This window comes from Mesocricetus auratus, unplaced genomic scaffold (assembly GCF_017639785.1).
Source record: "Mesocricetus auratus isolate SY011 unplaced genomic scaffold, BCM_Maur_2.0 Super-Scaffold_100009, whole genome shotgun sequence".
NCBI lineage: Eukaryota > Metazoa > Chordata > Mammalia > Rodentia > Cricetidae > Mesocricetus > Mesocricetus auratus.
In genome coordinates this window covers 68615007-68641929 of record NW_024429193.1, presented here as the reverse complement: position 1 = coordinate 68641929, position 26923 = coordinate 68615007, and the positions used below count along the sequence as shown (strand labels likewise).

The window sequence follows — 26923 nt, the reverse complement described above, 5'->3', positions numbered from 1 at the left end:
GATAACCACTACAGGGGTAGTTATGAATAAAAATGGCAGGTGAATTTTAAAATGATCTGGAGAGTCCCCACTTGTTGGTAGACACAGGATGTGACTGTGCAGCTTGAAGATCATAGTCATTAAAGTGTTCTCAGTTACTTTTGCACTTGAGATCCTTACTACTTTTTTCACCTTTTGACTAACTCAAGATTAGTCAAGAAGTAAAACTTTTGGGTCTAAGAATGCTACAGTCTCTTAAGATACCTTGAGGGCTTGGAAAGAAACTGATCATTATTTAACCTATTATTATTATTCTGTTATTGATGGAATAACCACATTATATTATGCCACTTGTATTGTTTACTTTTCTCACTGTTGTGGCAATGCCTAACAAAAGCAACTTGAAAGAAAGGTTTGTTTGGTTTAAGTGTTGAGCATGTGGTCTATTGTGATGGAGGCAGGACTATATGGCAGCTATCCACACTTTGTCTGTAGTCAGGAAGCAGAGAGAGATGAATGCTAGTGTTCATCTCCCTTCCTCCTCTTCTACTTTCTACTCACTCAAAGCCTGGAACCTTAGAATGGTGAGGTTTGCAGGCTCTGTGGAGGCTTTCTGAAACACATGGGAGAGCTGCATTTCCATAATGACTTACTGAAGCATGACCATCCCACAAGCATTTCCTCAGAGTGGTCAGTAGTACTGGTCCTATCAGTGTGGATGTTTAAGAGCCAGGAACTGTGGTGCTCATCTGTAATACCAACAATTCAGAGGCAGAGACAGGAAGATCACGACTCAAAGGGTAGCCTAGACTGCCTTTTGGGACCATCTCAGAAGTAAAACAAATCAAAAACTTTCTGAAATGTTTAAAAGAAAAAAAATTAAAAGGTATCTCATCAGCCATATCTTTTCCTGGTTTTGTTTTGATTTATTTTCACTGTATGGAAGATGCTAGGAATATTCTCAGAGCCTCATGCATGCTAAGAAGGTGTCTTAAGGTTTTTATTGTTGTAAAGAGACACCACCATTCCCTGTATCCCATTTCTTAATTTGTTTATCTCCATGAGCACAGAATTTAGTTCTATTTCATTTCCCGGTGCTCTTTTTCTCCTCAAAATTTATAGTTCATCTTTTACCTTGCTCAGCTTGCTCCTTTTCATTATAAATCTTCATTAGAGTTACCACTAAAACCACACGACAGAGGCTGTTTTGAGAATTCCTCTGCCAACAGAATTAATCCAAAATTCTTCACTTTAGCCTAAGGAAGACTCTTTGGTCAAAGGCAAAAGGCAGCCACTTTCCTCACCAAAATATCACAAGAACTAACTCTAGGTAACATACTAAAATTCTTCTCTGAAATGAGGTAGTCCCCCCCACACACACACACACATACACACAGTTCATCAAATCGCATTCAGCATCACTGTCTTCCAGGCTCCTACTAGTAAGACCCACTAAACAATATTAACTCCAATTTCCTCTGAACACATGGTTAGGTCTATCACAGCAATACCCCAGTCCCCTGGCACCAACTTCTGTCTTAGGATTTTCTATTGCTTTGAAGAGACATCATGCCCACAGCAACCCTTTTTTTTAAATACTGATTCTTTGTTTTATAAATTTTATTTAAATTAGAAGCAATCTTGTTTTACATATCAATCCCAGTTCCCTCTCCCTCCCATTTTCTCATGCCCCCCACTGACCCTCCCATTGCATCCCCCATTCACTCCCAGGGAGAGTGAGGCCTTCCATGAGGGATCATCAAAATCTGTTAAAGTCATTTGGAGCAGGGCCTAGGCCCTCCCCTGTGTATCTAGGCTAAGAGAGCATCCTTCCATGGGAAATGGGCTCCTGAAGTCCATTTGTGTACTAGGGATACATCCTGGTTCCTCTGCCAGAGGCTGCATAGACTGCCCAGTGCTCCTAGCTGACACCCATGTTCAGGGGGCCTGGTTTGGTCCTATGTTGGTTCCCCAGCTGTCAGACTGGGATCCATGAGTTCCCACTTGCTCAGGCCAGCTGTTTCTGTGGGTTTTCCTAGAGTGGTCTTGACCCCTTTGTTGGTCATTCTTCCCTCTCCAAAGCTGGATTCCAGGAGTTTGGCTCGGTGCTTAGCTGTGGATCTCTGCACAGCAACTCTTATAAAGAAAACATTGAAATGGGGTGGCTGGCTTACAGTTTCCAAGGTTCAGTTCATTATCATTACGGTAGGGAGCATGGTGTGCAGGCAGATGTAGTACTGGAGAAATACCTGAAAATGCTACATCTTGTAGGCAACAGGAAGTCGACTGGCAGTCAATTTGAAGGGGCTTTGAGTAAAAGAGATCTCAAGCCTCCACAGTGACACGCTTCCTCCAACAAGGCCACACCTCCTAAAAGTGCCACTGCATTTGAGGGCCATTTTCTTTCAAACACCATAGCATGTGTTCTACCCATGAACTATATGCCCAGATTCCATATCATTTTTATTTTGAAACTGTATCAAGTGAAAGACAGTATGTGTTGTATTAAGACAGATGTATGAAGGTCTGTCTGTAGTCAAGATGTATATGGTATTGAGTCATGGTGGTTTAGTATGGCTGTGGACACAACATTATTTAGCCATTTTCTTAGTTGATTTTCCTGTCCCTGTGATAAAGTGACTTAATAAAAGCACCTAAGGAGAAAGAGTTCACTTTGCGCACAATTCAAGGTTATAGTCCTTCCTGGTGGGGACGGCATGGTAGCAGGACATTGAGACATTACATTTACAGGTAAGAAGTTTTGAGTCGGGAACGTTTGTGCTTATCTCACTTTCTCCTGGACCCAAGCCAGGGAAGGATGCTCCCCACTCTAGTCAGTGTTCCCACTGCATTAACCCAATCAGGGGAATCCTTCACAGGCACGCCTAAGATAACCTAATCATCGGACAGTTTCTCACTGGTGTTCCCAGAAGCTTGCCTCCTAGATGGCTTTGCATCCTGTAAAATTGGCAGTCAACTTACCCATCAGAGTCATGCTCTTGTGGGGATTTTCTTCCATTGTTCCTATTTCGACAGATTCTCAAGTGTAACCATTCCTCCTGGGGTAGCTCTGGGTCCCTTTGTGTATGTTTCTTGTGTGTTCTTTCTAGAGCTTAACAGTGAGTGTTTCAGTCTATGGTCCAGAGCCCTGAGCCTCACCCTCCTGTACCGTTTTCTATAAACTGAAGTTTCATGTAAGATCTCATCTCAGAGACAGAGGGAAAGAAAAGGAGAGTGCACACATACAAGACAGCAAAACCAAAGCAGGTGACTCTAGTTTCTCTTTGGGATAAATGGCACCCAAATCAACACCCCATTTCTCATCTCAGAGCCAGGCTCAGGCTCTCTTTTGCATATTGGACTACAGATTCCATGAGTTTGACAAAAGTTACTATCTTTCTCCTGTCAAACTGGCTCTAGGCAACAGAAGCCCCTACTCTGTTCATTGCTTTACTGTTAGGCAGTTTTCACACCCATCCCTTTGTTTTCTGTCACATAGCATCTACAGGATTAGGTGCTCAGCTTACCTTTCTGACTGCTCTCTAAAATTTGAAAAGATCACTCTGCTGTGGACTCTGAACCCAAAAATGCACTTCAAAATCCAAGCCATATTTCAGTCTTCTAGAATGCCAGTCACCATTATGGGCCTTCACAAAGATCCAAAGTGTGTCTTCCTTCCCTGTTTCAGCTGTATTGAATGACCACACTGAATCCCAAACTTAGCAACAACAGCATCCAATTTAGTGCTTTATAGCATGGATATGCTGAATACAATACTGAACTTCACACATATCATCTCTCTTTTTTTTTCTTTTTCTTTTTGGTTTTGCAAGATAGGGTTTCTCTGTGTTGATTTGGAGGCTGTCCTGAAACTCATTTTGTAGACCAGGCTGGCTTCGAACTCACAGATATCTACATGCCTCTGCCTCCTGAGAGCTGGGATTAAAGGTGTGAGCCATCACCACCCGGCTCACATATCATCTCTTAATGTCCCAAACAGTTCTGTGAGCAAGGTACTGGGATTGTCTGTTTTCTAGAAGGGGAACTGAAATTAATCTATTTGCCCAAAGAAGCAACACACTCTCTCTCTCTCTCTCTCGTCTCTCTCTCTCTCTCTCTCTCTCTCTCTCTCTCTCTCTCTCTCTCTCTCTCTCTCTCTCTCTCTCTCTCTCTCTCTCTGTCTCTCTCTCACACACACACACATACAATGAGGGGATTTTTTTTCAAAATTCTTTTCTTGGTAGTTTGATGATGAGGATTTTAGTGTGAACTTTGTAGGTGACCGAGTCCTGTCAAAATATCAAGAAACTGGACTCACAAAACCAGCCCTTGCCTCGTTATGCTGTCCTATCACTGTGTCTAAATGCAGTTTGTTCATTGAAATGATGGTAATGACATAATAAAGGCAATTAATAAATTTTATACTTGTCTTTCATCTGTAAACTTGTGTTTTTATTATGCTCGGCCTCATCCTAACACATTATAGCATACCTCATAGATGAGGAGACAAGAGTACTAAAGGATTGACAGGTTGACCGAGAAAGGAAAGCCACTTGGGTGCAAACTTCAGCTGTGCCATTTAATTACCTTAAGCAAGATATCGAGGATCCCTTTCTGTTTCCTTACCTACAAAATGAACACAATAATGTTATAATAAAATTTAAAGTGACTTAGAAAAATTCCTGTGGAAAATAAATTCCAAATAAGTTGTTGTTAGCTGCCCCCAGGGATTATTTGTTCACTCCATATTGAGGACCCAATTTGTGCAAAGCATTTTGCCCTGGTGTTTATACAGACATCACTTAACTTAGTATTGTTAGTTTATAGGTAAGAACATTGAAACTTGGGTTAGGAAACATCACTAGATCACATAGTTTGTGGATGTTGAGAGTACAGAATTTGATCATTGCTCAGGCTGGCTTTGTCTCCCCACTTAGTTCTCATAGAGGTTCATTCATGTTTTCTTCATCCTCTGCATGTTTTAAAGCTTACCTTCACTCACTAGACAGACTGAAATGTTTCAAAGTATATTCAACTTTCTAGCTACATTCACCCTTCTTCCTATACCAGGGATATATTATTTATTGTTTATATTTTATGTGCATTGGTGTTTTGCCTACATGTATGTCTGTGGGAGGATGTCAAGCCCCTGGAACTAGAATTGCAGACAGCTTTGAGCTGCCATGTAGTTGCTGGGAATTGAACTCAGATCCTCTGGAAGAGCAGCTGGTGCTCTTAACCCCTGAGCCATCTCTAAGCCCAGGAATATATTCTTAAAGGGAAGAAACAGCAAGACCTAAGCAGAAGGTCAGGTGTGCATACTCATGGTTCAAGGACAGCCTGTACTGCTTAGTGAGAACCTATTGGAAGGAAGAAAGGAGGAAGAAATGGACCTAATAAAATTATATATTCCTGATTACTGAGTGCATAAATAAAGAAATGCTTTCATTGTTTATACAAGGTACTTGTAAAGAGTTCTCAGCATATTAAATTTTGAAATTAGTATGGATAATGATTATATTTCCTTGGTTATGATCTGTTAAGTGTTTTACAGCATGAAGGTCCTATAGAGCATATAGAAATTAAAAACCTATTCTCTTAGGGATTATAATTACAACATTTACAAGGTAAACATATATTTTTTATGGAATTGAGGGATTTTTCTCCATCTTTTAGTCTTGGAATTAAGATTTGACCTCTATGTTAGTGTCCAAGGGCCCTGTATATTCTGGCTTCCTTTCTCATCACAAGTCCTTGAGTGTTAGAGACCAGGGAGAATATAGGGCCTCCTTTCACAGGTACTCTTTTTTTCATGGGAGGAGACAGACATAAACAAGTTAACAAAGTCATTAGATAACTCTGAGTCTTCTGGGCATGAGTCTTCTTCCATGATAAGGGGTCTGGGAAGTGGTCATCTGTGCTGAGTGTACAATAAAAACTTAATAGGGCATGTTTTGCAACACACACACACACACACACACACACACACACACACACACACACACCTCCCTCTTCCCAAAAGGGCACACACACATGCTGTTCTGCTTAGTTGGCCCTGGCTGCACTCTCTCATGTTGGGACACAGCATATGGCTTTAACTTGTTATTTAGCCCCTGAGGCTCAAAGAGACTGTCAACAATAGTGACCTTCCTATGGCAACAGTAATGCAGTGTTGGGCCATTTTCATAGGTGCTGTACCAGGTTTGGCTTTTTTCACCCTCCTTTCTGCTTCCCATGATGAAATGGAGACTAGAATCAAAGCAGCAGCAGTTTGTCTTAACTACCTGTAAAAGAACAGCTACTCGTTGATTCCGATAATACAAGTGGAAAATGAAAGGCAGGAAGACAGTAGTGAAGCAGAAGGGGATCTTTCTTATTGTGATAGCTTCTCTCTGCTTCATGTCACTGAGAAAGACAGACAGAGTGTAGTTTTATAGAAACTTCACTGTACTGCAGGGTGACCTTGCTCCCAGTGCCCTGGCCAGATGCCTAGGTCCCCTGTAGAAACATGGGTTGATTTTCAACATGAAACTAGAAATAAGTATTAAGTCATATTTTGTGTGGCAGTTGTTCTAGGGCCTTAAATTAACTCCTCTTAACCCTCAGACTTCTCTGTGCCCTTTTCAGGCCGTTGAAGCTCAAATCCGAAGTTTTGGACAGACACCTTCTCAACTACTCATAGAGCCTCACCCTCCCCGAGGTTCGGCCATGCAAGCGGTGAGTGCTGTTTCCACTCTTCTCTGGCTTCTTCTTCTCCAACTCATGCCTGTTATCTGCACCAGTCTCTCCCCATGCATGAGGTTCTCCACCACACGTGGACTACTCTTGCTATACAGTGTCTGCCTGCTCACAGCCAGCAGACACTGTCACATTCTCCCCTGGAGTCCGGAGAAAGTAAACAGCTCCAGTGGTCATATTTCATCCGCTCATGGTTTCTGTTGCAAGATTCAAAGGGCCACAATTGTCATGTTTCTTCACTGTAGGACTCCATGTGTAAAATTTTAACTTTTTTCTAGTTTGACCCTATGTATTTCTTTTGGTATTTCTAGACAGGGTTTCTCTGTAGCTTTGGAGCTTGTCCTGGTGCTTGCTCCGTAGACCAGGCTGGCCTTGAACTCACAGAGATCTGGTTGCTTCCAGAGTGCTAGAATCAAAGGTGTGTGTTACCACTGCCTGGCTTTGATCCTGTTTCTTGATTTGTTTTGCTATTATGTTTATTCTTAACATCCCTTTGTATTTTCTAGTTTCAGAATTTTAAAATTATTTTGATGTATATGTTGAGTAAAGATCAGAACTTAGAGAGGAAGGAATGAATGGTATTTGGCATACACAAACCTAGATAGCATAAAACAATGGTTGATTGTTTCTTGTGATTCAGACATTCAAGAGCATGTCTTATACTCATTCTTTACTGGTTCTCTAAGTCACCCCTGGGAGTGGCCTGTATGGGTTTTAATCCTTAAAGATAGGATGGGCCACACCATGGCAGATCAGGAGCTGATGAGGTTTCTTGAGCCTTGCTTTGAACTCTTACATCATATATTCCAAATTGCATTGGTCAAAACAAGTCAAAGGCCAGCCTAGAATCAGGACTTGAGTGGCAAATAGTATGATGAAAATATTTTTTAAAACTGACTGTATTTTTTCTTGCATTATCCTTCATAAAACAGTTTACCCATTACTTTTCTAGATTTAGACCAGAGACTATAAAATCTTATGAACAACTTATGATAAATCCAGATTCTATGCTGTGTCATAGAGATGGCAGCATTGTGATAGATGGCAGCAAGGAAGGATGAACAGCCAGGAGGGCCTAAGACAGAGATGATGTCCTGCTGGCTGGCCTCTCATCTTTTTTTTCTCTCTCTCCTCCCTTTTTTCTACGTCTTTTTCTCTTTCCTCTTAACCCCCTTTTTCTTCCTCCTATAGTAATGTGACTCAGCCATAAGAAACTACAAACATTTAAAAAATTATTTGCATCACCATTTCTCTAGTGTATATAAACCAGAGAAATCAGATGTAAATGAACAGCAAGGGTGACTGTAGTATACAGAAGAAACACAAAGAATGCATGTTTAGCACGCACAATGAGAGATGATGCTATAAACATAGGAAGAATGATTTACATTTGGGCATATGAATTAGTGTTGGTAATAGTTTAAGGATGGGACTTGGGCTGTGGGTGGTTTCCTCGAAACCCTTCTACTGCTCCATTGACTTGCTCCAAGGTCACTGCACAGCCTTGGTTCCTGGGCCCATGTACTGTTTCTTCCTTGTGGCAAAAGATTATTGACTCCTAGAGGCAAATCTGTAAGGTAGAAGGCCTTTCCTTTGAATTGAATATCTTAACTTCTTTTCAGACCGGGACAAATTCTGATTTTAATCTGATACATAAGTGGGTAGCAAAGAAAGGCACATTAAAAAGAAACCACAGTTTTCAGCAAGTATACCATTAACCTGGGAAGGCTGGATGAGATTTGGCTAGCTGTTTCCTACTTTTTCTCTGCCTGACTGGCAGAAGCTCCTAGGATTAACAAGAGTTTATTTCTCTCTGTGTTTTACCAGTTCTTGGTTTATCTATAGCTACTGCCATTGGCACAGCCTAACCCAGCTGGGCGGAGCATGCTCTCCTACCCAGAGTTCCTGTGCTGCATCCTCAGGGAGGAGCATGCTCTCCTTTCTAGGATGCAATGGAGCTCCTAGAGTTCTGTCTAAGAAGCTGACTAGAGGGACACGTGTTTGTAAGCAGAAGTGACAGTTGTAGAAGTTGTGCCTATTTCTTGCTGTGTAAAGTATTTTGTCCTTGCCATGTAGCCAAGAGTTGGCCCTAAGATTCACTACGTAAATACAATGTTCTTCCTACACACTGGATTGTTTTTTTGTTTGTTTTTTCCATGCTTTCTAGGGCTAGTAATATTTACAATATGAGCTACTAAGAGCTGCTAATCTCAGAAAAATGTAGGAACTTCCTTTCTGGGAGACTATGATTATGCTGTACTCTGATTTTCTCTGAGTTTATAAATTGACCTTAGTAAATACTATTTTTAAGCAATATATTTGAAAAATAAGGCTTAGGATACAGAAATGTATTTATTTTCTTTTCACTGGGTTTTTTAAAAAGCTTGCTTATAGGACATTGTCACTGCTCTTTGTTCTTCATCTTCTAGATCCAATTTCATTAAAACCATATAAATGGATCTTTGTATAAAAATTACTGGTATCGAGTTTTTTTTTTAAGAATTAAGGGCCCTCTTTTTATTGATTGTTTTTACTAACATTCAGATGAGTTCCCATCAACTGCCCCCCACCATACACACATATGAATATAGCAGAAATTAAAGCCACCTCGTGCTGCGATAAGTGCAGGAGCCATAATATACACCAGGTGTAGTAATTAGCAGGCACACGAAGGCTGCCTATTTGTCTGATTTTGCTGCTGTTGCTGTATCCCCTTGTGCTTTCACACCATCAGATAGTTGGATTTAATTGAGGCCACATCAGATGAGGCATTACTGACACCTTTAATTGAATGAGCATCCAGGGAGGATTAACTCATAATATTGATTGGCTTTTAGCCACTTGCTCAGAAGGGTGTCTGGGTAGCTTATTAGTTGCCTTTATTTACACCTTTATGCAAAGAGTGCAAATAGGAAATCTTAGTGCAATATGTTTTTCTAAGTACTCTTAATAACTTTTTTAAAAGGACTGATAATAAAAATGCAAATGTATTTAATTTTTTATTAGCAGTTCTGAATAAATGTGTTAAATATATGTGCCTCCACATTTACATATACCTGGTGTTTTGAAATATGATGGTAGGAAAGCAGCCAGAAGCATTTCATCAAAGTGTTTCAGTTCTGAATGATACTAATCAGCTATTAGAAAATAGACATGGTCGGAGAGAACTGCTGAAAATGCACAGTGCAATTACTGTGTGATAGCAGAGGACCACAAAGGACAAATAAAGCCAATAAATTAGACTAGTGTTTTATGTATCTTAGGTTATGATATATGGGCTGTAGGAATGATCCAAATCCTCAGTAGTCGTCAAGATTTATTTTGTTGCTGGTTATGAGAAGAGTATTTTGCATAGTATTTTCAGTTAATTTCTGACTTTTCTAAGGACTGGTCAAAATGTCTTAATCTTTAAGGGTATTTTTGTTGTTTGTAGCTGAGAGGGAAAAGAAGCATCAGTATTTCTCTTTGTACCTGTTTATGGCTTGATTGTACTATACAAACATATTGCTTTACAAGTACATTTACATTGCTTTGAAAGTACTTTGTAATTAAAATTATATATCACATTCATAAATTCTCCACCATAATAATAAATGCATGCTTCCTACTTTTAAAAATTGTATTTGTTTTAATCATGACTCAGCTGTCAAAAATCTTTATTCTTCTCAAGGCTTACTTTCGATCATCTCTGGAAATTACCTTAGCTTGCTTTTGTGTCATTTGCCTATTCTCATTCTTTTTATTTTTGTTTAAAATGAAAAGATCACTGAGTGGCATATGATAGGAACAGGCATGGATTAATACAGCCCCCAGTACGTTGAATCTAAATCACACCATCTCTTAGTATTGCATGGCAGTAAGCAAGGAAAGGGAACCAATAAAATTTGTAGACTTTTTTTAATGTATCTAATGTGCACCGATGCTTTGTCCGTGTATACTCTGTGTGAGGATATTAGTCCCTGAACTACAATTACAGACAGTCGTGAGCTGCCATGTGGGTGCTGGAAATAGAACCCAGATCATCTAGAAGAGCAGTCAGTGATCTTAACTACTTAGCCATATTTCCAGCCCAAATTTGGAGACTGTTAAAGTGTTTAGTTAATGCATTCTACTTCAGCCACCAAAAATATCAACATGAGCTAGGGATGTGGCTCAGTGGTAGAGCATTTGCTTAACATGTTGGCGGCCCAAGGTTCAGTCCCAGTGCTGGGGGAAGAAAAGTGTTAATGTCATGTGCCATAGGCAAAGCAAGCCCATCATAAGCACAGTTGTGCAAAGCTTTCTGAATACCACGCTTCAACTTGCAACCTGCTAATTTAACATGCTCTTCCTCTTCTTCTCCCATGTCTGCCCTCTCTCTTTGTCTTCTCCCTGTTTACTTGGGTCTTGTCTGTCCACTCAACAGTATCTCCTCCTGCAGAGTCCATTGATGTTCACAGACCAAGCCCAGCAAGATGTCATCATGGTCCTAAAGTTCCCTTCAAACTCTCCTGTCACCCATGTGGCAGCCAACACCCAGCCAGGTTTGGCAACTCCTGCTGTCATCACTGTCACTGCTAACAGGCTCTTTGCTGTGAACAAGTGGCACAACCTTCCTGGTAAGTAAGAAATATCCAAATGTTTAAACATTAGTCTCAGCCAAAGTGGTGAATGGTTTAAAGGCTTAAAGAGATCGCATCTGAAGCATACAGGGTAAATATAGCTTATGTTTTAAATAAGCTATTTTTAGCACCTGATGGTTTGTCAGTAAATACTGTTTCTAACATAATATTTATTCCTATCAAAATATTTTAACATAATGATATTCTATGATATGTCTGTAAATGGCATATAATTATCAGATACCCACTTCCCAAATCACTCATTTGGATTAAATCTGATAAAAAAACTTTCTTTTGTATAGAAAAAGTTCTACTTTTTTTGCTCTTTTGCAGCTCTGATGATCAAACCTAAAGTCTTATACAGAAAATGCTGTTCCACTAACTAAATCTCTGCCCCCCAACTTTATCCTTTTATGCATAGTATGGTAGAATTTGTTGTGGAGCATATAAATAACAGTACAAATACCCGTTAGTGCAGTCTTCTTCCACTGAGTGCTAAATAGCCATATTCAGTTAAAATAACCATTAAAATCCAAAACCATCTGTCTTGGTTAGGGTTTCTATTGCTGTGAGGAGACACCATTACCACAACAACTCTTATAAAGGAAAAGCATTTAATTGGGGTGACTTACATTTCAGAGGTTCAGTCCATCATCATCATGGCAGCATGCCAGCATACATAGTGCTTGTTACGTCATGATATGCAGGCAACAGGAAGTGATCTGTTTCATTGGGAGTAGCTTGAGCATAGAAGACCTCAAAGTCCCCTTCCACAGTGACGCACTTCATCCAACAAAGCCAAACCTCCTAATAGTGCCACTTACTTTGGGGACCATTTTCTTTCAAACCACCACACCATCCAAGTTAGAGTTACAACTAAAATAACCACTAGAATTCCAATCCAATTTGAAAGGGGTATCAGCATTTACCTACAATATCCTTCTAATATTCACCAGTAAAGACAGTAAGCCTAGGAGCTGCTCATTCACCAATATTGTGTCTGGTCAGTGACAGTTGGAATTCAAGTGTTCTGACCACACCTCAGTGAGTTAATTACTGATTCTTTTGGAGCAGGAATATTAGGACCTGAGTTGTTTTTTCCACAATAATTCTTTTTTAACTCTTTTAAAATGTAGTATATGTTTTACCTGCATATACCATGTGTGTGCAGTGTCTGTGGAGGCCAAAAGATGGTGACGGGTCCTCTAGGACTGAAATTATGGATAGTTGTTGGCTGCCATGTGGATACTGGGAATAGAATCTGAGTCCTCTAGAAGAGCAGTCAGTGCCCTTAACTACTGAGCAATCTCTCCAGCCCACTGTGATTTTAAAAATATTATGAAAAAGTTTGAAAAATTTGTTCAAGTCCTAGAGATAATTGGCTTTCCTTCAAAATTGGCTAATGATACAGGTAGAGATGGTTTGGTGTTCTGCTTATCATTAGATCTGTAAAGGTTTTGTAAAACACCTGAAGAGAAGTGATTGCAAAGGTATAAACTATTAAATGAGGGCCTCATCCAAATTAAGTGTAAGAGATTTTAGAGCAAAGTAAAATACATTCAAACAAATATTGACTAACCTCAATAAGGAATCTTTCAAAAAGGATCTGTAATTGGCATGAAAATTGATCATGCATAGCCATTTTCATGGCCAATGGAAATGATAGTGTGTGTAGAAATGCCAGTATGTGGTTAGAGAACAGATTTCTTAAAAAGTGAGAACAGAAAGAAGGAGACAGTTTCTTAATGCTTCTATAACTATGTATTTTTATTCTTGTTTCTTCAAGAGCATGCTTATGTTTGGGAGTGAACATTTTAAGAAACGTTATAGTTCATTTCTCTAATTCCTACTCATGAGAAGAAGAGCATACTTGTGGGTACACTAGAAGATTTCCCTAGTGTGTGGCACCAGGACAGTCACAGATGATGCTTCTACTAGGTGACTGACTGTTTCTAGTAGCTTGAGAACTCAGTTTTAACTGAATGATGATAGCATCATGATGGAGAGACAGACCTTTCAACTGTCGGAAAGTCTAGGCTACATTAAGGAACTGAAAAACACCTTAAGTCTTGAGATCTAAGTGCCTCATATTTATTTTGAACCAGTATATCTCTAACTTGTTTCCTTTAATACTTGATATTCGGGAGTTTCCTTCCCAAGTCCACATCCTATAGTTATGCAAAGTAACTTAATGTCTGGTTCCACCACTAGAGTTCCACTCATGTGTATCCTTCTGTCCCTAGCACAAGCACACCTTTTAAAGGTTAGAGCCTGTAGCAAGCATGGTTCTGCAGTCTTTGCCTGTCACTGTCTTCAGTGAGCTGTCATTGCCACATATCTATTTCATTAGTAGTATTTGTTCCCACCCTTCACCTCACAGTGTGACATAGCAACTTGTCATAGACAAATACAAAGAATGGCAACATGGGCATTGTCCTTCTAGAATGTGATATACAGATCTGAGATATACTTACATTAAAAAAAACTGAGCATAATTCCATTATACATGTGCCTCATTTCAGATCTATTTGGGGGACCCAGATTTTAATTCCTATCACATAATCCCTTTACCTGTCAGTCTGTGTTGATTTAGAACTGAAGTCCCTAGCAGCTTCTTGGTGAATGTCAAATTCATATTCAATCAGTTTTTCTTAAATTTTTTATTCTGTTTTCTTCTGAGGACCTAGGGTTTCCATAGCTGTTCATTGGGCTGGCTTTGCTTTTTCTTCAAGTAATATTTGTGTTCTCATTTACAAAACAAATGCTTTCTGTCAGTTATAAGCTAAGTTGTGTATATTCAAAGGCTTGGACTCAACCCCAAGTATTCAAAACAAAACAAAACACAAATTTTATTCTCTCCTCTAATTAAAAGAACTTTGAGGAGCATCCTGATCATCCTATCCTGACTCAATCCTTCAACAACTGGAGAGTATAGGTTGAGCTGTATTCAAGTGATCTTCTTGTAGTTCAAATGGCAGGTAATGAGAAATTCACATGGTACAACTTATGCCATCTAATCTCTATCATAGAGCAGGAAGCTGAAGCACAGCAGCTACATGACTTGCCCAAGATGGCAGAAGTAGGATTGGAGGCTGGCTGAACTCCTGAAGCTCCTTTCTCCAGCAGTTGACTATAATGTTTCAATGGTCTCAGGTCTCAGAGCAGAGTCTCACTCTGAATCACTGTGTGGCTGGAAGTCATTGGCTCTGCTGTGTAGATCAGAGGCTGAGTGCATTTTCCTGACATTTTATGTGATTATCTGTAATTTCTTAATCAGCAAAGCTGGTAAATCATCAGAATGAGACACCATGGTTTTAGCTTCTTCAGTTTCTTACACACACTTACCTACAGTTTTTATTGACAGTATTGGTCTCACTCAGACTTTATCAGTATGAAAGCTTGCCAAGCATCCTTGAAAAATTGGTATATAATAACTAGAGAAAGTATACCCTAATAAGTTCCAAAGTAATCTAATGAGCTCATAAAATTCACTGTGTTTTGTTTTCAATCATCAACAACAGAAAACCTTCTGATAGCCAATAGTCCTGAGCAGAGCCTAGGGATCATCCAAGCAACGCTGGCAATGCCTATGCATTCAAAAGCAGATACTGACCAGGGTGAAGAGCAGTCATCTGAGGAAAGCAATTCACAAAGGGGCCTCAAATGTAGTGATTAGAACCATGAATCTGGAAAGGTCACCCGTTCTACACTTTATCTTAGGGTTTACAAAGCCAGAAGTTGCAGAGCCAGCCAGTGGCATTTCCTCTCTACCTAAAGTCTTCCCACTTTTTGCAGAGAAATGACTTACAAAACCTCTATTCAATTACAATAGAACCATGCCTGCATCTATAAAAACCATTTTGAGAATGGAACAAACTATTCTTAGCATGGATTGATTTTTCTAACTCATTTGCTTCTCTCAGGGTATTTTTAAGTCAAAACCATGGAAATATTAAATATTAATAAAACTTTGTAAAAACCCTCACTCCAATCTTTAGGAAAATATTTCAGTCAAATGCATTTAACTAAAACATTTATCTGTGGGTACCTTTATTTTTATTCACACTTTCAATTGATTGACTTTTTGTGATGGATGAAACACTCAACATTCCCTGACTTGGAGCATCCCCTTTCTCCATCATAAACTGACATTTCTGTGGACCCTCTGTGCTGCAGAATTCAAAACTGCCTTTTTAAGAAGTAACGAAAAAATAGTATTTGCTACAGTCAGCAGATGGTTGTCACATTTTGTTTTCAGCACGCTTTACCACTTAATTTTGTTTTGTTGTAGCATCAGAGGCTGCCAGTCAAGCATCTGCTATAGCTTATGGTCTAGGACTGGAGCCACCGCAATGGCACATGTTCAGAACAGCACTAATCTAAAATAAATGTTTAATAAGCTAGCCATGAAAGCACCTGGACTTTTATTCTTTAAATTTCACAAAACTGCATGAGAGAGTTGGAGGTTGGAAACAATTCTACATAAGGTTGACGTGTGCATTTTTGTAGTTAAGTCTGTGAAAAATAATGCTTTTTTCTTTTGTGAATTCCAGCTCACCAAGGTGCTGTACAAGACCAGCCTTACCAGCTGCCAGTGGAAATCGATCCTCTCATAGGTCTGTCACTTCTTTCTCTCTTTGCGATTCATTAAGCTCTGTATGGTGGCCCTGAAGTGTAGATTACAGTTGTTTTTCACTTGCTGGTTGCTGGGAATGGAATTTTCCTGATAAACCATTTGCATGCAAATTGGAATGCAATGAGCTGTGGCTATGCTGGTATTTCATCAACTCCCCCTCGTTGGTTTGCCTAATTTGAACAGGCCTAGGACGCGTGTCACTGAAAATTAATATGGATGCTGTAATAATGTGTGATTGAGAATGCGCATGAAGTACTGTCAGGATAATATTGGATCTTTTCATCACTCAGACTTGTTGATGAGCAGGAGCGGGGCACGTTATGATGAATTGGTGCAAACGTAATGTGATGGAGCTTCTTTGCTAGGGAAATTTTCATAATAACAGTGGGATTCTTAGTAGCGCTGGGTTGAGAAAAATAAAACTGTAATGCCAGGGTCTCATCATTAAAGGAGATCAATCCTTTCTTCCTGGGCCCTCTGTTGAGTCAGAGGGGATTAATGTGCAATTGCAGAGCAGTTTCGAAGTTGAAATATATTGTCCAACCAACGGTAGTGTTAAGATATTTGTATTCATTTTCCTAGAGTCCTACAGCCAATAAATTGCAATTGGAAGTTAAATTTGTTGAGGAAGAAGAAAAAAATAGGGAGGAGACTAGAAAGAGCCACTGGGAACGGCAAGAGCATCTGCAGCAGATGACTTAGAATTTTTAATTGCTGTTATGGTTTGGAGTCAGTTAGCTGAAATCTCTAGTTAGCATTTGTCATTCTCATGTATTGGGATTTCAAATGTGGTATCATCAAAAAGGTTAAGCCTGATAACTTTTAGAATGAAAAAAGGAAAAAACCTTAGTTGCCTTACCATGGGTATAAGCAATCAGCATGAATATTTGGCCTTGGATTTTGGCAAGTTTACCCTGAGCAAATAAATTTGTTAGAATGTTGCCATTTTACCTATGAATTTTGCAAATGAATGAGCAGATTTTTTTAAAAAAATCTACTATGTTCCCTATTTGTTTGTTACCCTTTTTTTCATTGAAGGCTTTACCACAATAGAACACTAAATAGTTACCATTCACTTGATGGTTTTCTACTACAGGATGAAAAAAGCTTTAAATTCAAAAACAATTCATTAATCATTTCCCCAGTAAATACTACTCTGAATTTCATTCTGGTTCCTTAATTTCATTTTACTTTAAAAAGATACTATTTGTTACTTGTTAAAAGTAACAAAGCAAAATGTTCACTGTGTAGTTTTAAAATCAGGAAAATAAAGCCCAGTTGCTAAGACATGTAAAACACTCTTTCTGAATTATAGGTTCACTGTTTGCTTTAAAACATGGCAATGAATATTCTGTAATATAATTAAGTGAATTCAGCCAGTGTGGGCAAAGTTTCTTGGTAAAAGGCCAAATATTAAATATTTCAGGCTTTGTGGATCTTAAGGTTTCAGACACAGTTATTTAACCCTTCTACTGCAGTACAAAAGCCACCATGAGCAGCATGTGAGCAAATGGAAGTGGCTGCTTTCAGCAGTGCTTCATACTTAGAGATTGCAGGGGTCACATTCAGCCTGTGTGCCATGGCTACCACAGGAGCTCCCAGATCGTTGGCCACTAGACAGCCCTCCACTTACTAAAGTAACTCTCCCATGGAGCCCATGCTGGCCTCAAGGTTAGTATGTGGCCCGCAATGGCCTCCTGCTTCCACTTTCTAAGTGTTGGGATTTCAGGTATATCCCACCAGCTAGGATCAGCCCCAGGGCTTTGTACATACTAGGCAAGGACACTATCAACTGAACACAGCCCCAGCCTCCTTCTCGTTAATCTTAAAACAAAACTTACAAGTTTTTATCATGCTGGGTGGTGGTGGTGCATGCCTCTAATTCCAGCACTCAGGAGGCAGATGCAGGCAGATCTCTGTGAGTTCGAGGCCAGCGTGGTCTACAGAGCTACACAAAACTGTCTCGAAAAACCAAGAAAAAAAATGTTTTTGTCATGATTTCAAATAGTTAAAACTTCTGGCATAGTAGAGAACATAATATATCCAATGAAATCCCAATATCAACATGAATTTATTCAACAACTTTTATTTTTAAAAATACATACTAAAACCTTCAACAGTTGGAAATTTCACCAAATTCTTTTTTCACCTTGGAGTTATCACCTATTTTCTCCATATAATTTTATCTTAGCTTTTAAACCTTGATTATTGTTTTTCAGCCATAAACATGTTATGGATTATTAAACATATGTCTATAGACTTACATTTTTCTTTTCTTTCTTTCTTTTTTTTTTTTTTTTTTTGAGACAGGGTTTCTCTGTATAGCTTTAGAGCCTATCCTAGTACTTGCTCTATAAACCAGGCTGGCCAATATTTCTGTGCATTCAAGGCTCAGATTTTTTTGTACTTCAGTAAGAAAAAACTTGAAAATAAATTTTAAAAAATCACACCCCAAAAGTGAAATTAAATTCTTTGTTTTGTGTGTGTGTGTGTGTGTGTGTGTGTGTGTGTGTCTTAAAGTCTCATAGTGCATGCATTTAATTCCAGCAACTTGGGAGACAGTGTCAGTCAGATCTTTGAATTATAGACCAACCAGGTCTACAGAACAAGTTCTAGGCCAGCCTAGTCTACAGAGTGAGTTCTAGGACCGCCAGGGCTACACAGAGAAACCCTGTCTAAAACAATAAAAATAACAACAACAAAAAAAGGTCTCATTTTACAGCCTCTATTAATCTGGTACTCATTATATAGCAAACTGGCCTTGAACTCAAGGTCTTCCTCCTGCAGCCTCGTGGGTCCTAGGTTCATAGGTGCGTACCACCACTCCTCACTTTTTTACAATACACTTATAATTAATTATATAGGCTTTTTAGTGTGGCACTTGAGGTTCAACTCTGGGCCTCAGAAGTGCTCAACACATGTTCCACCACTGAAATATATTCCAGTCCTGTAATAAGCTTTAATAATGTTAAGGAAATATAAAAGCAAGCACTTATTTGAAATAAGTCTTCAGTTACTAGAGGCTGTGTTTTCCCTTCTAGTAGCTCATGTGTTGATGAACATCGTTTAGTTCTAAGTTGGCTAAGATTTGTCCAACAGATCTATTCCTATTTGGTTTTGTAGCTGAGGAATGTTACCTAAGAAAGTAGATGAGAAAGGGAAATGTTTTGTTTTAATAATTCTATACAGATCTTTGAACTCTTTATAGTATGTAGCAAAATCCATGTAGTAATCTATTAAGAAGTGTCTTTAGGGTCTAATGTTAGGTAGTTTTCCTTTTAACAATGATGTTGAAACTTTTAATGATTTGCTAATTGACAGTGTGATTGGATCCCCATTCCAGTTCCATAAAGCCATCTGACCTACAAAATGATGACACCAAGGCACTCACTTTTTAATGTCATCAATATTTTTCATTGTTCCTGTACTTGACTCCCAGGAGATTTTAATCCCCAGGGGTAAAGAACCATAGTAAGATTATGCATGGAAGGGAATATAACATGGTTTCATCTAAAGTAAAAGAAGAAATAAGAAAGGAAAACTCACAGGAGAATTCTCAGGCAAATCAGTTTCAGACAAGAGAATATATGAAAGTTGAGGAACTAGAAATTGATTCCCATAAAACCATCTGTGCTCTATCTCATGGGAAGTTTTATATTCCCCAAAGTGGTTATGCCCCAGTTTGGATGCCGCTTATCTAATCAAATGTAATATATATATATACATGTATAATAAATATACACATACACATATATATCCTACAAATATATATTGTGGGACTGAGTCACAAAAACATTGAGATAATATAAATGTTCTTATAAATTGGATAGGGTAGACAGCAAAGGGCTGTATAGACGGACTATCAGATGGATGGGTAGATAGATAGATGGCTGGATGAGGATCTTTTCAGTGTTAAACTTCAAGTACGAATTCACTTAGAAAGTAGTTCATCTGCTGAGTGTAGTGGTACGTACCTATAGGGGATAGAGGCAAGAGGACTTCCAGTTGAAGGCAGTCCTAAACAGAGTGAGACCTTTTCTCAAAAAACAAACAAAAACTAGTTCATCTGAATGCTGGCGGAATATCAGCTTTACTCTCAGGTACTGTGATCCCTCAGTTCAGAATTATGTGCATGCCTAACCTCCCCCCAAATTAGTGAGAATCAATAGTCCAATAGTAAAAGTCATATAAATACTGGCAAAAAAGGGACATTTTTAAAGATTCTGTGTATAGTGAAGTGTGGCAGTAATTGGTGTAGGAAGTATTACACACATTGTTTCCCTAGGTTTCATGGACTACATGTATCTAACAGTTTCACTGCAGTGGGATATTCTGTCTGTGTGTGATTCATGGTAGGATCTGTAAAACCTTCCCTGCCAGCCACTTCCATTTGTGTGAGGAGGAAAACTGATCCCCCAACTGGAATTCTTTACTGTTGCTGCTACTTACCACCTCCATTAACCTCCCTGAGCATGTCACTTACCTGCTGATCTTAGTGTAAGCTGTGTTAACAGACATTAGCAGGGTTCTATATGTATACATGCATGTGGGGTGTGTTCTGTTTACGTTGAGGATAGTTCAGGCATCAGTGGTTCTCAGCACAACCCTGGGAATATTTTAAATGCTTTGCTTGTTTGTTTGATTGATTTGGGAGGCCTTATATTAAACTCTCACATTATTTAGATATCATACACAATGACTATGAAACAGGTATCTTTGAGTTTTTATCTATAATGTATAGTTTCTTCCCTCAAAAAATCTGAAAACCGGCATAAAGAACTTAGTAACTAGATGCAGGAATTTGCTTTGACCATTCCATTCTGTTTCCTGGAACAGTCAAGCTTTCATGGTGTGAAAACCTTATTGTGATGGAAAGTCACTAAAAACAAAGGTTCTGTTTGGTTGGCCTAATAATATCAAAAAAAAAAGAAAGAAAAAAGAAAGAAAGAAAAGCATGTAAGTGAAAGTGTTTTTCTGACAATAGCAAATCCATGCTCTTCCCAGGGCTTGGCGTCACCACATCCTGACCTGAGCCTTCAGACAGTGCCATCTTAGGAGCTCTGGAGCACCTGGAGACAGCTTGCCAGGCTGTCTAATCTTATTGCTTAAGTCAAGACTAAGCATGTGCAGTGAGCTTTGACTTTTTCACTTGCAAGGCTCTCTAATCATCCTCATTCTTGCCTTTGCTTACATGTGAGTGCAGCTATGAACAGGGAAATGCGAGTCCCTTCCAGTCAAGTTAAAGATCCGTAAAAGCCAAAGTAGTGCAAGATGCTACAGTATTTCAAATATGTGACATTTAAATCCTAATATCTCTTCCTTGTGACAAAATGTTAAAGGTAATTGATTGTCACAACATGAATCCATCCTCATGACAATAGACATAATAAGACTGTCAGAAACAACCTAAACTGTGGTGAGATCTAGAGGCTGTAATCTACTTGTCCTGCCCCCAAACTAGAAAGCATGTTTTGTAGATTGTATACAATTTTTTAATGATTGTTTTCTACCTTTTGTTTTGTTTTTTTGAGACAGGGTTTCCCTGTGTAACAGCCCTGGCTGTTCTAAAACTAGCTTTGTAGACCAGATTGACCTTGAACTCAGAGAGATCCTCCTGCCTCTACCTCCTGAATACTGAGATTAAAGGCGTGCGCCCCCACCACCTAGCAGTACCGAGCATTGTTTTACTGATGAATACAACAGCTCACATTCTTCCAGCAATTGCATATATTTCTCCTTGGCTTTTCAAATACTATACTTAAAGGTCAAGTATTCTGAATCCTGTCTCCTCCTTTCCTCACCCCCAACTCCCAATGTGGGTTACTGTCAGATTTTTTTGTCCATGTATGTTTAGTAGTTCTTCTTTCTTCTTCCCTACATGCTCACAGCCTGCGGCACAGGGACACACAGAAGGCAGGTAACTGACCTTCTGGACCAGAGCATTCAAGTTCACTCCCAATGCTTCGTCATCACTTCCGACAACCGCTATATTCTCGTCTGTGGCTTCTGGGATAAGAGTTTCCGAGTCTACTCCACAGACACAGGTAATTTTTATAATAAGCCAAAGATATGACTTGTTATCAAGAATGCTTTCTCATATTAATCCCCAAAATAAAGAAGATTTGTCTTCCCTTTCAGGAAACAGTGGACTAGATCATTTGTTTTTTGTTTTTGGTTTTTTCGAGACAGGGTTTCTCTGTGGCTTTGGCTTTGGAGGCTGTCCTGGAACTCCCTTGGTAGTCCAGGCTGGTCTCGAACTTACAGAGATCCGCCTGCCTCTGCCTCCCAAGTGCTGGGATTAAAGGCATGTGCCACCAACGCCCGGCTGATCATTTGTTATTGAGTTAACTTTAGTATGATTTTAAAAGGCAGTTTTTCAATAGTTTTTTCTCTCAGGTACATTCTTACAAAATAATTCCATTCTGCAGGCAAAGCTATGGCTACAAATACTATACACACATGTGTACATACAATTTCAAGACAAGTGCACCAACACAGAAGTATACTTCCATTTTCAATTATTTAAAAGGTTTTCTTTTCCATACTAGAAAGACTCATGAAGTCTATCTTTTGGGAATAAACCTTGCCTTTCCCAGTTCTTCATGGACTCTTGCTGAAAATTACATCACCATAGAGAGTAGCTGACTATATTGACTTAGCATGTAACAAATGATCTTAAAGTTCGAATCTGTATATTTATTTGTGTGCACTCCCTGAGGGACAAACCAAGTCAACTCAGGATTATTACAGTAGATGTACTCAAAGGGATTTTTGCATGTCAGGAATTCAAACTATTAATAAATTTAGTAGCATGTCTTAAAGGCATTTTAGAAACTATCAAAGGAGAAGATAAATTTATAGATAATACATAGTTGAATAAAATTAAAGTTTTTTTTTTCTTTGAGACAAGGTATCTTTGTGTAGTCCTGACTGTCTTGGAACTGGTTCTATAGACCAGGCTGGCCTAGAACTCAGAGATCTGCCTGCCTCTGCCTCCCAAGTGCTGGGATCAAAGTCGTGTGGTACCACCATCTGGCTTAAAGTTAGACATGAATTATTTCACTATAACTAAACAATAGAACTGTGATATGGATTGTAGTTTACTTAGCTTGTTTTGACTTTCTGGCGTTGCTGAGTACAGTCCCTTCTGCTGATATTTCAAATGGAAGAAGGAAATGCACCTATCTTGATTAAATGCTATGGGAAATTCTATAAATTCTATCTAGAGGCTGTAATCTATTTTTCCTGCCCCAAAAGGTTTTAATTGAAATTTCTTATTAAGTGCTTCACAGCAAGTCCTCTTTCAGGCTTGCTGATAACCCTTATGAAGTGCAGGGGCCCTGCTCCTCTTAGTAAGTAGGTGCACTGAACAGTTTGTGACTCTTCAGTGTGTTTCTGAGACGTCGGTAACACAACTGGAAGGATATGGTGAAATTACTCTCTTTAGCTAAAGTATTTATAGAATGAGCCTTAAAAAATATTTGTAGAAATTATTCTGTTTATTTTCTGCTTTAGGAAATTGATTCTCATTTTCTTATAATCCACTTCATCTCAACGTAAGTTCATGCACAAAAGCACAATCACCCAAGCCTTTCTGAGCAGTTGAGTGGGTTTTTTTTTCTTTTTCTTTTCAGATATTTCAGTCCATGAGGTGGATTATTTTGAAATTAAAATTCCACCAACATTATGTTAACCTACACAGTGATTTAATGTTTTCTAAAACTGTATTTCTTTATTATACTGAATCTTCTGTTTTTATAATCTATCTCAGTTTTATCCTTTTTCATTATTATACCAAAAAGAACAACCTTAGCATTATTTGATACTCCCCACTGTCCTCACAGACTCTGGGTTACACTTGATATATCCCTTATAAGTTTTTCTTAATAGTCTTTTAGACTGCTTATTGTTCTCACACTTAGAAAGGTTATTTTTAAAACTTACACAGGATGTTATTCCATCATTTTGGCTTATAAGTTTTAACAGTGCACAGAATTATGTCACCACCTCACAGACTCTCTGGGTGCAGAACAGCTCCATGACCCAATCCCCTCATATCACCTGCTGGATGTCACCTTTTCCCCACACCCCCAAGTCCTGGCAATCACCGACTACTTCATATCTTCAGGGTTGGCCTTTGTCAGAATATGGGTGGAGTCATAAAGTATATGTCTTTCATTTTGACATGATAAAGGTTTTGAATTCATTGACGTTCCCTATTGTTTTTATTGTATTATATTCATTAAATGCCAATATATGTTAAGTTAACCTAGCCTGACTTTCATATAGCACTAATAATTTACATAATTCTTGTATCCATACTTTTTTTAGAACTTACAGAATCCTTTGGCATAGATATTATTATTTCAGCTTCACAAAAATCTTGTGGAATGGAGTGTTCTTGTCCCATTTTTAGATAGTAAGAACTGAGATTTAGAGAGACCATAGAGTTATGTGGCTTATTGAAATTTAAGTAACTAATGGAGCTTAGACCTGGCCCTTCTGACTATATAGGTAACATTCTTTTTTTTACTATGTTGACTCACACAGGTGTCACCATCCTTGGTTAATGTGGGAACTACTGTAATTTGTAGCCCTAAGTTCCTTGCAGGCCTGCCATGTTCCGTTAGACTTAACAAAGTTGATATCATTCCACTACCTTACAACAGAAACCTTGCAATACCCTGTTTAAAAAACACACGTCTCTCTGTGTATAAAATATTTCATATGAAGTAGCATTATTTTAAACTTCATATCAAATGAACTGACATAAAACAAAAATTTATATTTTCTATAAAAATGCAGAAAAAAGAAATCTCAAGTGCTATTTCTTTTCTATGTCTTCTGTACATACTCAGATGCTAGTTTTATTTCAAAGAAATTTCAGTGTAAAAAATAGGATTTTGTGTTTTTATGATAATGGATAATATCAACTAATTTCTTAAGTTTGGTGAAGAAGCCAGGCAAATCATTGTATGATCAGTTACTATATAATGGTAAAGCCATCACAAGTATTAAATTCAATTATATTTTAGCACACAAGCCCCCCTCCCCAAAAAAATCTTCCTCTTATTAGATTGGGGAGGGGTACTTGGGTTGTAACAGGAAATTCTTGAAACATAAATCATGTTTTCAGGGCACAACCAGAGCAGCAGAGGCAACAATAAAACCTCCCTCGGCAGTCGAAATTATTTTCTGGCCACATTTAGATGCAGTGGTACAGAGTCCTGTGCTAGGATTGTTTTATTTGTAGCACAGCTGTCAAATAAAACATTAACTAGAAAATTTGTTCTGTCAAAAAAGGGGTATTCTAGTGTTTGTGGTAATTTTTGATATTAGTGCATGGAGAGGTAACTTGGTATTAAAGGAAACAAAGAATAAAGGCTGAGGAACACTTATGAGATTATCAGAAAATAATTTACCAAAAGAGCAGCAGGTATTTATACTGTGATTTATTTAGAAGGATCGAGCGAGCCTCATATCACAGCAGCAGCAGAGATTGCCGAGTGAGGCTGCCAAAGCAGGGAAAACAAACCTACAGACAGAATGTGTCCTGGAGTTGAGCCTACAGCGTGAAGTGTAGAGGATAAAAATAAGCCAGATTAAATAGGAAACTAACTCCTTTGGTGTAACATTTATGCCTTCCTCCCATTTGGATTTTTCCTCCATTCATTGATTTTAGATTGTTCTTTTTGTAGAATACATCATAGTGTTCATAAATCTGTTCACTTTTTTTTCAATTTTTGTCTGCAACATTGGGCAATAAGGCCCTGAGGGTGGAAACCATGTATCCTCACCACTGTATACATTTAAGAAAGCCTAATGCTTGGCACATAGTAGATGCTAGGTAAATACTGTTGAAGCTTCACAATTTTAATGACTTCAGGGGGGAAATGAAAAGAGTAGGAAGTTTTAGAAGAAACAGACATCACAACAAATGGGTATCTACTTTCCTCACACCAACATTGGAGGAACAGAGCCAGTAGCTTCAGGAGGAATAACATGGGAATCTTGGAAAGTTCTGTCTGTAATGACTACACCCCACTTTTACCCTAGATCTTCCTACCTGGTCCCTGAACTAGTTGGAAATTACACAGGCTACCCAGCAAACAGTTGCTCTTTGTGAGGTCCCCAGTGAACCAGGACACATAGGTCTCCTGGGTACCATGTACCTCACTTACCTAGTTGGTAGCATTCATACAACCCCGCCAAGTTGCTGAACTTCAAACAGGCGTAGGCCTACTCCTGAATAACACATTCACTTGACTCCTGCAGTTCCTTGAGCTCTCAGCACTTAGGGAGAGGCTAAAGAGGAATTCGCTGATCTAACTATGATCAAAACATAACACTAATATGACTTACCAGCTTCCTTCAGCAGTTAAAACACATGATGAACTCTAATTATCAATGAGAGCACAGGCAGCTGCCCAGCTTTTGTATTCTGCCCTGCAAGACATGATGTGACCTAGTCCGTTTACTAGTAAACATCTTCACTTAAAAATGAAATAAAAATTATTATACATTTCATATTTAATTTTAAAATTTTGAATTCTTCCTAGCAGGTGCCTTACTGATACGATCTGACTTTGGTTTTGTTTTGTTTGGTTTTGTTTTTTTGTTTTTTTGGTTTTTTTTTGGTTTTTCGAGACAGGGTTTCTCTGTATTGCTTTGGAGGCTGTCCTGGAACTCACTCTGGAGACCAGGCTGGCCTCGAACTCACAGAGATCCGCCTGCCTCTGCCTCTGCCTCCCGAGTGCTGCGATTAAAGGCGTGTGCCACCAATGCCTGGCTCACAATCTGACTTTGTAAGTGAAATGTCCTACCATAATTTTGAAGGCTGAAGATATTTAGAAAATACTGTACATTTAACGGTTCAAACACTGGCCTCAACGGAATCTTTGATCGGCCTTAATTACAACAGAAAAATGTACTTTATTAACTGTAATTTGTAATTGAAATAAGTCTGGTT

The 26923-nt window shown here is 38.7% G+C and overlaps 1 protein-coding gene across 4 annotated transcripts in view; it reads left to right on the top strand.

Annotated features, from left to right (window-relative positions):
* Positions 1-26923, top strand: part of Lrba (LPS responsive beige-like anchor protein) — a 539975-nt gene that overhangs the window by 485493 nt on the left and 27559 nt on the right. For 3 of the 4 annotated variants that reach the window (XM_040752567.1, XM_040752566.1, XM_040752565.1), the window contains exons 49-52: positions 6607-6696; positions 11123-11315; positions 15872-15934; positions 21843-21998. In XM_040752567.1, the coding sequence (XP_040608501.1) occupies positions 6607-6696; positions 11123-11315; positions 15872-15934; positions 21843-21998 (502 nt within the window). The remainder of the gene's footprint in view (positions 1-6606; positions 6697-11122; positions 11316-15871; positions 15935-21842; positions 21999-26923) is intronic. The other variant, XM_040752568.1, reaches the window with a different exon arrangement.